This window comes from Coregonus lavaretus (genome assembly GCF_964263955.1).
Source record: "Coregonus lavaretus genome assembly, chromosome: 27".
Classification (NCBI taxonomy): Eukaryota; Metazoa; Chordata; class Actinopteri; order Salmoniformes; family Salmonidae; genus Coregonus; species Coregonus lavaretus.
Genome location: NC_140014.1, coordinates 38,214,267 through 38,226,851, shown reverse-complemented (window position 1 = coordinate 38,226,851; position 12,585 = coordinate 38,214,267). Strand labels below are relative to the sequence as shown.

The 12,585-nt window shown below is 45.3% G+C and overlaps 1 protein-coding gene across 1 annotated transcript; it reads right to left on the bottom strand.

The window, feature by feature from the left end:
* Nucleotides 1–2,811: 2,811 nt before the first annotated feature.
* Nucleotides 2,812–11,622, bottom strand: LOC311102927 (F-box only protein 30-like; the record flags this gene model as incomplete). Its single annotated transcript, XM_084144417.1, has 3 exons — nt 2,812–8,897; nt 9,208–10,257; nt 10,525–11,622. 3 exons carry the CDS (start codon nt 11,620–11,622, stop codon nt 8,694–8,696), a joined length of 2,352 nt encoding a protein of 783 aa, XP_084000543.1. The 3' UTR covers nt 2,812–8,693.
* Between the last annotated feature and the right edge of the window lie 963 nt (nt 11,623–12,585).

The window sequence follows — 12,585 nt, the reverse complement described above, 5'->3', positions numbered from 1 at the left end:
TACAATATCTCTCCCCAGAGATGTTTTTGATTGGATTACACCAGTAGAGATCTGCCCATTGATTGTGCAGTGTTACATCTGTTCATAATTAACATGTTTGTTGCTGTTGCGTTTGTTACTCATAGAGAGTCTCCAGAACGTCCTGTCGTGTCCAAGGTGGTTTACAAACTTTGCTCTACTGCAAAGGTAGAGCTGACCGAACCAGAGCTGTCTCCGGACAGATATAAATTAGAAACTCCCTCCCATTCTTATAGGTACAGACAAATGTCTGTGAGCAAAACATAGTTGGTCATGGTTTAAATGCCAGCCAGTGATTGTGATATTGTCCGTTAGATAGTATTTTTTTCAGTCATTTCAATTTTTTATTTTAGTCTATTCCATTAATTTTTGGAACTTGTTATAGCTCAGTTCCAATTCCTAAAGATGTATCCTACTTCCCGTATGGAGAGAGAGCAGGTCCTGACGAGAGGTCTTCCGGTGGCAGAGGCAGTGTCAGTGGTGTCTCTGTCTGATGAAGTACAGTGAGAGCTGAAGAGCTGCCTCAGTCAGAAGTGCACACCTGAGTCTGCCTCTTCTCCTGAACCAGGTCAACTGGACGGATGATAATGTCACTGGGATAGTCATATATTTATGGTTCTACCGAATAGAAAAAGGTTTTAACCTGTTTCACCCTAAGTCGACAATGTAACACATCACCCAGAACTACTTTACAGCACTGACCAGTATAAAAAGTTTGATATCCTCCCGCCCCCCTCCTAGTTTTATGGAGACTGATGCTACCTGTTGGCCCAGATCAAGTACCTGCACATGCTGAGATGGAGAAGGTTATGTCGTCACTCCCACGTCATTGAGCAGCTGTATCCCTTTTACAAGGTAACCTGGCACAGGCTGTTTACACAGGCAGCCCAATTCTGATCTTTTGCCCAATTATTAGCAAAAAAGCTGACTTGATTGGTCAAAAGACCAATTAGTGGAAAAAGAACCAGGATTGTTCTGCCTGTGTAAAGCAGCCTTTAAGATACAGTATTGAATGTATAACCTTAGTTTATTATGAATAGTAGAGGTCAATCAATCGACCAAAAATCAATCATCAGTTGTCACCAAGTGATTTCCACTACAGTACAAACAAACTCAAATGTCACTAAGGTTACTCAGAGAGTCCTGACACACTGCCAGACGGAGTACGGCTGTACCAAGAGACCGCTCCCCCAACAGGTAGCTACAGTATATCATCCCCCAGACCGCTCCCCCAACAGGTAGCTACAGTATATCATCCCCCAGACCGCTCCACCAACAGGTAGCTACAGTATATCATCCCCCAGACCCCTCCCCCAACAGGTAGCTACAGTATATCATCCCCCAGACCGCTCCCCCAACAGGTAGCTACAGTATATCATCCCCCAGACCGCTCCCCCAACAGGTAGCTACAGTATATCATCCCCCAGACCCCTCCCCAACAGGTAGCTACAGTATATCATCCCCCAGACCCCTCCCCCAACAGGTAGCTACAGTATATCATCCCCCCAGACCGCTCCCCCAACAGGTAGCTACAGTATATCATCCCCCAGACCGCTCCCCCAACAGGTAGCTACAGTATATCATCCCCCAGACCGCTCCCCCAACAGGTAGCTACAGTATATCATCCCCCAGACCGCTCCACCAACAGGTAGCTACAGTATATCATCCCCCAGACCGCTCCCCCAACAGGTAGCTACAGTATATCATCCCCCAGACCCCTCCCCCAACAGGTAGCTACAGTATATCATCCCCCAGACCCCTCCCCCAACAGGTAGCTACAGTATATCATCCCCCAGACCGCTCCCCCAACAGGTAGCTACAGTATATCATCCCCCAGACCCCTCCCCCAACAGGTAGCTACAGTATATCATCCCCCAGACCCCTCCCCCAACAGGTAGCTACAGTATATCATCCCCCAGACCCCTCCCCCAACAGGTAGCTACAGTATATCATCCCCCAGACCCCTCCCCCAACAGGTAGCTACAGTATATCATCCCCCAGACCGCTCCCCCAACAGGTAGCTACAGTATATCATCCCCCAGACCCCTCCCCCAACAGGTAGCTACAGTATATCATCCCCCAGACCCCTCCCCCAACAGGTAGCTACAGTATATCATCCCCCAGACCGCTCCACCAACAGGTAGCTACAGTATATCATCCCCCTGAATCATTCAAATCAATTTCTTTTTACATTACAGATAACAATAAGTGGAATGTCTTTACATTTTCTAACAAAGGCACATACACTATATATACAAAAGTATGTGGACACCCCTTCAAATTAGTGGATTCGTCTATTTCAGCCACACCCGTTGCTGACAGGTGTATAAAATCGAGCACACAGCCATGCAGTCTCCATAGACAAACATTGGCAGTAAATTGGCCTTAGTGAAGAGCTCGGTGACATTCAACGCAGCACCGTCATAGGATGACACCTTTCAAACAAGTCACTTCGTCAAATTTCTGCCCTGCTAGAGCTGCATACTTCCCATCTCATGTAACTGTAAATAGTGAGATATTTAGTTCTCTGCCATAGCTGATTTAATAACCACATCTAAAGATATACACCTGTCTGGTCTGACATGATTTCTATTTCATGACATTATGCCCTGCTACCAGACCTCACTGATGGAGGCCCTGCTACCAGACCTCACTGATGGAGGCCCTGCTACCAGACCTCACTGATGGAGGCCCTGCTACCAGACCTCACTGATGGAGGCCCTGCTACCAGACCTCACTGATGGAGGCCCTGCTACCAGACCTCACTGATGGAGGCCCTGCTACCAGACCTCACTGATGGAGGCCCAACCTCCTCCAGTCTCCTGCACACCTTTAGCAGCTAAGACTCAACTATCAGTAAACATGATGCTGTTCTCTTAGAAGATATTTAAACCATGTTGTAGCAAGTAAACATGATGCTGTTCTCGTAGAAGATATTTAGACCATGTTGTAGCAAGTAAAGAAAACTAACTTTTATTGGTAATGAAAAGGAAAATGCTGTTGATGAGATACAGTATGTGAAGGAGCTTTATACTCCAGGGCCGCTAAAACAAAACATTAAACAAAACATGTAAAACAAGTTTGTAAGTCACCGTGGGCAAACGTTTTCATAGAGCAAAAGCAACGTCTTAAAACTAGAATCCTCAGTTGCTCACATCCATTTTTGGACTTAAATTAATGATACCCATTGATTCTTGAAGAATATAACTTATAAATTCCCCATGAGTTTAGTTCACCTGTCGTACCCCATCAGAACCCAAAATAGAAGCTTGTTTTACTCCAATGTTTGTAAACAATGTAAATGTAAACAAACGCTGTATCGCCTCAAAACATGGTTAAAACTATTATTTTGATATCATGGATGGTCAGTCCTCCTACTTGCATCCATAGATCTGTCTATGAATTTGAGCAGTTACATTTCTCCAGGCCCATCCCTCAGCTTTTTACCAAAACAGAGGTGGGGTGTCCCTTAGTTATTGTTTCAATTAAGGATTCTAGCTTTAAGTGCAAAATGTACCATAAACCTCATTGTAATCTGGCAGCATGATTTAATCTCAAACCTTTCTTCAACAATGTGCGTTTTTTAACTAGAGTTTAGTAAACTGAGCAATACATAAATAATCGCCTCTTTATAACATACATTGTTGAAGAAAAGTTTCAAACTAAATCACACTGCCAGCTTACAATGCGGTTTATGATAAAATGTTCACTTAACACTACAGAAATGCAGCCCCTTGTTTAAAGCTGTGATTTCATTGTTGCAAATGCTACCATACAAATGTAGTCAAATACAGATATTTCCAGTGTTTCTAGCCACACACACAACCATTAGAAAGGTTATTGTAGGGTGAAAAATAACCTTGCATTTGATGGATAAATCATGTTTTTAAGAATGACGGTAATCTCTTCACTCACATGCAGAAAAAAAGGGGAAATAAATCTGACTCGAGCAGAAACATGGCTGGCCTGGTCCCAGATCTGTTTGTGCTGTTTTGCCAACTCCTATGGTCATTGATCATCAACGACCATCAGACTTGGCTAAACATCAAACAGATCTGGGCCCAGGCTATAATGTGGGGATGATCAATAGGTTAAATTCGGACCTGAGAACAACCAGACCTAGACCCATACTAGAACAGACCTGAGTGACCCAAAAATATTTTTGATCAGTCAAGTTGCTCTTCTGGTTTACAAATAGGTCTTTATGCAGTATGTTGGCTAGGTCTTCTATAAGTCAATACATTCACCGTATTAGCGTAAAATAAATATGTTGGGTCCATTCGGGTCTATCAGCTGTAGTTAAATTGACCCGAGACCCGATGACAATCAAACAGGACCCGACCCAGACCCTAGCGAAAAGTTAGAATTTTAGACCCGCTCATGATTGCAATAATGCAAAGTTTGCACTTGTTTTTTCCCCCCAAAATGGAATAAAACACACATGGAAGAACAAACAGTACAGGGATTCAGAGAAGAAGAACATATGGTAAAATAAACGTTTACTTCCTTTTAAAAATAACAGATGCAAACTGTGCCCTTAAGATCCAAGTCGGGCCCTTACAACTCAATCTTAAACCCATGATTTAAGGCGGGAATCAATCCGATCGTGCTTCGCCGACAATGCGTCATTTAAAGGTAATTCCCAATTGAACCGAAATATGCAGTGTTTACTGTGAATGCGATCTCTGCAAACATTGCCTTTTAAAGCCGCATTGTCTTCAACCTGCCATCGGATTGAATCCCGGCCTTAATTTCATCAACACAATCTTTTAGACCGATTAATTAAATCTTGCACTCCACTTCCAGATTTTCAACTAATATTCAAATCAGAGAAAACCATGTCAAATGATGGGTAGGTTATTGATAATTATAAGATCTATTGAGGACATGGAATTGAATGTGTCAATACCAACACTGCAATAAAACACAGCAGTAATACTGAACGGTGCATCGGTCCTAGAACTAACCACCCTCTATCACCATGACAACAAAGTGACTGCTCCATGTGAAGACTGGTAGATAGATTGGTGTATCTTTTACACATAAGCCCGATTCACACTATAGAGCCGTACAGTACAGTTTGGGTCAGCCCTGTAGTGTCAATCAGGCAATACAGTACAAGTAATGGCCAGCACTATTGATGCAGTTTCATGGCTGCTACCCAAATAGCACCCTATTCCCTATACAGTGCACTACTTTTGACCAGAGCCCTATGCAGGCCCTGGTCAAAAGTAGTGCACTGTATAGGGAATAGGGTCCCATTTGGGAGGCATATTTGCTTTACAAACCCTGAGACACAGCAGGCAACTTCTGAACACAGAGACTACGTAGTGCCAAGAGGAACACACAAAGATAAAAACACTCATTTAACTTATAGCCATGACCACGACTGACTGATTATTAGCTAATTGATTGACATGATCAGTTTCCTTACTGATCAACTCTAAATGACCTGATGCTACGTTATACCAACGTTCCCGGACCTGCAGGATTCACTGATCTATAACAAGTATTCACACAAATGGTTTTCACAGAAGTAAAATTTTTATCAAATGAGGCACAGGAGAGTGGATACAGAAAGACAACCAATCAGCAGGAGAGTGGATACAGAAAGACAACCAAACAGCAGGAGAGTGGATACAGAAAGACAACCAATCAGCAGGAGAGTGGATACAGAAAGACAACCAATCAGCAGGAGAGTGGATACAGAAAGACAACCAATCAGCAGGAGAGTGGATACAGAAAGACAACCAAACAGTCAACACTGTTGTCCAGTCTGATACTGACGGTGGTGGAGTTAAGGCGGGATACATTCTGATCGACATTTAAAGGTCATTTCTAATTGAGCTGACATCTGCAGAGTTGACCTTGAATGCGATCCCCACTAACGCAGTAACATTGCCTTTCAAATCTGTGTTGTCTACAAGCGGGATCGGATTGAATCCTTAAATAGCTACATAGTAAATGTTCCACTGACAATAATGGCATGTAGTGTGGACATGTTAAGTTGGGTCTGAATCTTAACATGATCCGCTGACTCAAAGTAATGACATGATCCGCTAACAAAGTAATGACATGATCCGCTAACAAAGTAATGACATGATCCGCTGACAAAGTAATGACATGATCCGCTGACTCAAAGTAATGACATGATCCACTAACAAAGTAATGACATGATCCGCTGACAAAGTAATGACATGATCCGCTAACAAAGTAATGACATGATCCACTAACAAAGTAATGACATGATCCGCTAACAAAGTAATGACATGATCCGCTGACTCAAAGTAATGACATGATCCGCTAACAAAGTAATGACATGATCCGCTAACAAAGTAATGACATGATCCGCTAACAAAGTAATGACATGATCCGCTAACAAAGTAATGACATGATCCGCTGACAAAGTAATGACATGATCCGCTGACAAAGTAATGACATGATCCACTGACTCAAAGTAATGACATGATCCGCTAACAAAGTAATGACATGATCCACTAACAAAGTAATGACATGATCCGCTAACAAAGTAATGACATGATCCGCTAACAAAGTAATGACATGATCCGCTAACAAAGTAATGACATGATCCGCTGACAAAGTAATGACATGATCCGCTGACAAAGTAATGACATGATCCACTGACTCAAAGTAATGACATGATCCGCTAACAAAGTAATGACATGATCCGCTAACAAAGTAATGACATGATCCGCTAACAAAGTAATGACATGATCCGCTGACTCAAAGTAATGACATGATCCACTAACAAAGTAATGACATGATCCGCTAACAAAGTAATGACATGATCCGCTGACTCAAAGTAATGACATGATCCACTAACAAAGTAATGACATGATCCGCTAACAAAGTAATGACATGATCCACTAACAAAGTAATGACATGATCCGCTGACAAAGTAATGACATGATCCGCTGACTCAAAGTAATGACATGATCCGCTGACTCAAAGTAATGACATGATCCGCTAACAAAGTAATGACATGATCCGCTAACAAAGTAATGACATGATCCGCTAACAAAGTAATGACATGATCCGCTAACAAAGTAATGACATGATCCGCTGACTCAAAGTAATGACATGATCCACTAACAAAGTAATGACATGATCCGCTGACTCAAAGTAATGACATGATCCGCTAACAAAGTAATGACATGATCCGCTAACAAAGTAATGACATGATCCACTAACAAAGTAATGACATGATCCGCTGACTCAAAGTAATGACATGATCCGCTAACAAAGTAATGACATGATCCGCTAACAAAGTAATGACATGATCCGCTAACAAAGTAATGACATGATCCGCTGACTCAAAGTAATGACATGATCCACTAACAAAGTAATGACATGATCCGCTAACAAAGTAATGACATGATCCGCTGACTAAAAGTAATGACATGATCCGCTAACAAAGTAATGACATGATCCGCTGACTCAAAGTAATGACATGATCCGCTGACTCAAAGTAATGACATGATCCGCTAACAAAGTAATGACATGATCCGCTAACAAAGTAATGACATGATCCGCTAACAAAGTAATGACATGATCCGCTGACTCGAACTTAACAAAAATCATGATCACCCTAAGTATATAAAACCATGCAAGACGTCGTAAATCACTCTAGCCGGGGGTCAATGAGAAATCTACTCATTAAAGATCCCCATCTGAACCCTCCCATGACCAGAAATCAAGCGTTTATCATAAGTTAAGGCTCCACTTTCTTTTGTCGGCAATACGGCACAGTATTGACTTAGTTATTCATATAAAAATAAATGTATTTACACATTGACAGTCTGTAAAAGTTAAATAATCTATTCAGTACATCGGTAACAATATGAATATATACACAGTGTACAAAACATTAAGAAGACCTTCCTAATATTGAGCCACCCCCAGAACAGCCTCAATTCGTCGGGGCATGAACTCTACAAGGTGTCGAAAGCGTTCCACAGGGATGCTGGCCCATGTTGACTCCAATGCTTCCCACAGTTGTGTCAAGTTGGCTGGCTGGGTGTCCTTTGGGTGGTGGACCATTCTTGGTACACACGGGAAACTGTTGAGTGTGAAAAACCCAGCAGCGTTGCAGTTCTTGACACAATCAAACCAGTGCACCTGGCACCTACTACCATACCCCGTTCAAAGGCACTTAAATATTTTGTCTTGCCCATTCACCCTCTGAATGGCACACATACACAATCCATGTCTCAAGGCTTAAAAATCCTTCTTTAACATGTCTTCTCCCCTTCATCTACACTGACTGAAGTGGATTTAACAAGTGACACCAATAAGGGATCATAGCTTTCACCTGGATTCACCTGGTCAGTATGTTATGGAAACAGCAAGTGTTCCTAATGTTTTGTAAACTCAGTGTGTATACATATCAAATAGGTTGCATTGAAAACAATTCAGGCTTTTTCTGTCAAGTCTGGAAGAGAACGATAGCAGCATTTTGTATTTGCTCATCATAGAGCAGGGTTGGAGTGCATTTCAATTCAGTGAATTCCGGGAGTACTTCTGTAAGAACTTACTATAATTGATTGAAATGTGCTACGTCTGAAATGGTCCCCTAATGACTTCATAGTGCACTACTTTTAACAGGGTGTCATTTCAGACGTACCCATGGACTCCCAACCTTTCTACGGCGTTACTCATAATACTGGCTTGAGGACTGAGCGCAGTGAGCGTCCCTCTTTGGTGAGCTCTCTGGATAAGCACATGCAGGGCAGAGGGATAGCCTCGTCCCGACAGGTGATGCTGTTAAACTTGCACTTCTTCAGATGGTCGGCCATATTGGCGATGTTGGCAAACTTCCACTCGTTTACCGTACCGAAGGCCGTGCTGAATCGCCACACCTGGTTGTCAAACAGAATAATATAAATTAATTAGTTATCATCCAATAATGATAAAGACGTTTATTTCCTGTATGTCATATTGTATTCCTGCTTGTGTTTGTCCTTTTGCAATGCCAAGCCTTTAATCTAGTTGACTAGTTTGTTGATACAGGACAGCATGCATTCAGTGGTCAGCAAATAGCTGTGAACTCGAGATCCCCATGAGCATCTCAAACTATCGTACTGTTCCACTGATCATAGATTTATGGGAAAATGAGACTAACTACAATTAATTACAGATGTTAATAGACATGCACAGTGAGTGACTAACCTTGTTTCGGATCTGCCATGAGGACGACCCATCAGGCCTTCGTGTGTTCTCCCAGAGCAGCACCACCATGCCTCTGGACTGTAGTAAGCTGGCACACACATCCCTCATGGTCCGAGAGACCCTGGACAACTGGCACAGGCTGAAGCCATCCAGGAAACTGGCCACATACTGGAGCACCTCGAAGGGCAGGGAGCTCAGGTGGTCGCAGGTGGACCCGAACCGACAGGCATTCCTGGGGAGGGTTTTATCTCCGTACTGGGGAGGCATGTCGGGCTGCACCCCAAACGAACCCAGGTGTCTGTCATGGATGATCCTGGAGCCCTGCACAGAGGGACAGAGGCGTCTCTGGGAGTAGGTGCAGCCGTAGTAGGCCAGGGGACAGCGGTGCTCCAGCCAGCCGTTCAGCCCGGCGTGGATGTCCCCGTGAACGTTTTTGAAATGCGAGGAGAACTCGTCCCTGCGGAACAGCTGTCCACACACAAAGGTGAACATGGTGCGCCGCTTGGTTTGGTAACGGGCCACGCACTCCAGAACCAGGTCCAGTCTGAGGGAGTGGAAGGGGCTGGGGTTGGAGAGCTGAGGGCTAGCGTGATCACAGGCCGACGCTGAGGCGATGTCCCCCACCATGGTGTTAGTGGCCAGTATAGCCGAGGGGAAGGAGAAGGTCTGGGTACCAAAGTCGATGCGGTAACCGTCTACAAACCTGCTGTCTGAGATGCTGCGGCCCCCAGGGGAGTCCCCCAGACAGAAGAGCAGCGCTGCCGTGATCAGGTCGATTCCATGGAGCCCCAATGGATCGTCAGTTACCTCCAGGTCTGAGGTGTCCACTGACCTGTCCTCTGTTTTGGCTCTGAACAGACAGGGGTCAGACATCAGAGCCCTGCGCCCGTTAAACGTAAACACACTCATCCCTCTGAGCACCTGGAGGTTCTGAAGTTTCCTCTCCAGCCAGCTGTCTTCTATCTCCAATGGCAGATGCTGGAGCACGTTGTAGGGTTCCAGATTAGGGAGTGGCATGGGAAGAGGCAGGTGGATGGGTAGTGGGGGAGGGTGGGGCCCAGAGGGTTCCCGTGGGGGAGGGTGGGGCCCAGAGGGTTCCCGTGGGGGAGGGTGGGGCCCAGAGGGTTCCTGGGGAGGGTGGGGCCCAGAGGGTTCCCGTGGGGGAGGGTGGGGCCCAGAGGGTTCCCGTGGGGGAGGGTGGGGCCCAGAGGGTTCCCGTGGGGGAGGGTGGGGCCCAGAGGGTTCCCGTGGGGGAGGGTGGGGCCCAGAGGGTTCCCGTGGGGGAGGGTGGGGCCCAGAGGGTTCCCGTGGGGGAGGGTGGGGCCCAGAGGGTTCCCGGGGTGTTACTATATTAGGCATGGAGAGATAAGGCATCACCGGCCTGAAGTCTGAAAACCTGTTGACTTCAGAGCGTCTGGGCGGAGATCTGCTTAGAACCATCCACTCACGCTGTCCCAAGTGATTTTGGTCGTCTCCTGTATGGTTGAAAGCGTTACTGAGAGGAGGAGGACCACCCACCTCTGCAAGACCCATCATGTGGTCCTTCTCCACTTCCTCTGAAGACTCTATCCAGTAGCTCTCATCATCTCCCTGTCTGTCCACTGCGACTCCGCCCACTGCTCCGAGCTCACAGCCCGACTCTGTGTCACTTGTCTTCACCTCTACATTCTTCAAATCATCATCATGATTATCATCATCATCACTGTCCTCTCCCCTATGGAGAACCCCATTTCTCTCACCGCTCTTTTCCACATTTACATTGATCAAGTCAATGTCCTTTGCACTTCTGAGAACGTCCAAGGTAGCTGCTAAGTTTATTTTGTGCACCTCACTATAAGACGCATAATCATCATCCATTTCAACCACTCCATTAGTCAAAGCAGCAGCCTCATCCATTTCAACCGTTCCATTACTTCTGGCAGTCTCTGGAACACCTGACACTACATCAGCCATCTTGTCGCGCGTTTCCTCAGCTGGTTTATTATATTCCTTCTCTGACGTGTTGGTGGTGACTCGGAGGGACTCCAGTAGCATCCTCTGATCTTGCAGAGCCAGGGCCATGTCTAGCTGCTCCACCACTTCAACATCGCTCAGGTGCTCATAGGACTTCCTGTCTGAATAGCTCACAGGCCAACGGTTCCACTCCATGGTGCAACACACCACACTGGCCGGGCACGTCTCTAGGTGTTCAGCCATCTTGATCCGGGGGATAGTGAAAGGGCACCCGAATCCAGTGTTGAGGCAAGGCACTCTTTCAAACGGGCATAGTAAATGATGCTCCTCCACTTTACAGGAGTGAAAGACTGCTCCACAGACGAGAGGGCAGCGAATTAGATCACAGGACATACCGGTCTCTGGGCGGATCATACACCTCCTGTTCACACAGTTCAGGCAGTGGGCATGGAGCTCCTCCATCTTTGTTATGTTGATTTTATGGATTTAAAGGTGGATGGGGGGAGGGGGGAGGGCTGTATTGCAGGAAGGGGTGAAGTGACCTGCCCTGCAATAACGAGACAAAAAAAACATTATTAAAAACATGTATTAAATTGGACAAATTAGGTCTAATTAAAATGGACAAATTCAAGTTCAACCACAGTCAGTTTATGAATAGAAAAAGCAACCAGGCCATGTCCCAGTTGCTAGAAACATACTGTCCTGTTACATTATCCCACTGACCTGCTCTCTAGCCACGGAACATGTGGCAATGGAGTCTCGTGCCTTTAAAAGGCTGGCATAGCGCCTGCTCCCTGCTGCCGTCGCAGACTTTCTGTTTACTAAATCTCTTAAGCTGCTGCATGACATTTCACAACATTTGTCGTCTTGGGTTACACGGTCACGCCAGTTCTAGAATCGAACCTAAAGGACCACAGGGTTCATGACCTTTGACCCCAGGCTATACGAAGCAGAGGCCGGTTCAGTGGCCTCACCAGAGACAGAAGAGGAAGCGGGACATCTCACTCGCTCCCTTTTCTGGTTCATATACAGTCAATGAACTAAGCAGACCAGACCCAGCTGCTATTGCATTAGTGCATATGGGAGAGCCACTTAAGCAGACAGGAACTGTGACCATTTCTTTCACCGGTAAACGGTTCTGTGTGGGACATCTTAATTTATCCACCATCTTTGGCCTCACTGGCCTGCTCATAGCTTGATGACGACAGAACCTGAAGATGTTTATAAGCAACTGTCGGCCAACCATGACAGTCTGTAAGGAGAAACGTTGCACTGCCGGGCTTGGCTGGGTTGTCTGGCTTGACAGGCCTTGAATTACTATAAATACAACAGCAGGACAGGATTCCATTTTGGAATATCTGGTCATCCATGAAAGGGGGGTGTAGTTATAGTTGTAAAATACTAGACATGTGTTTGTAATTATTA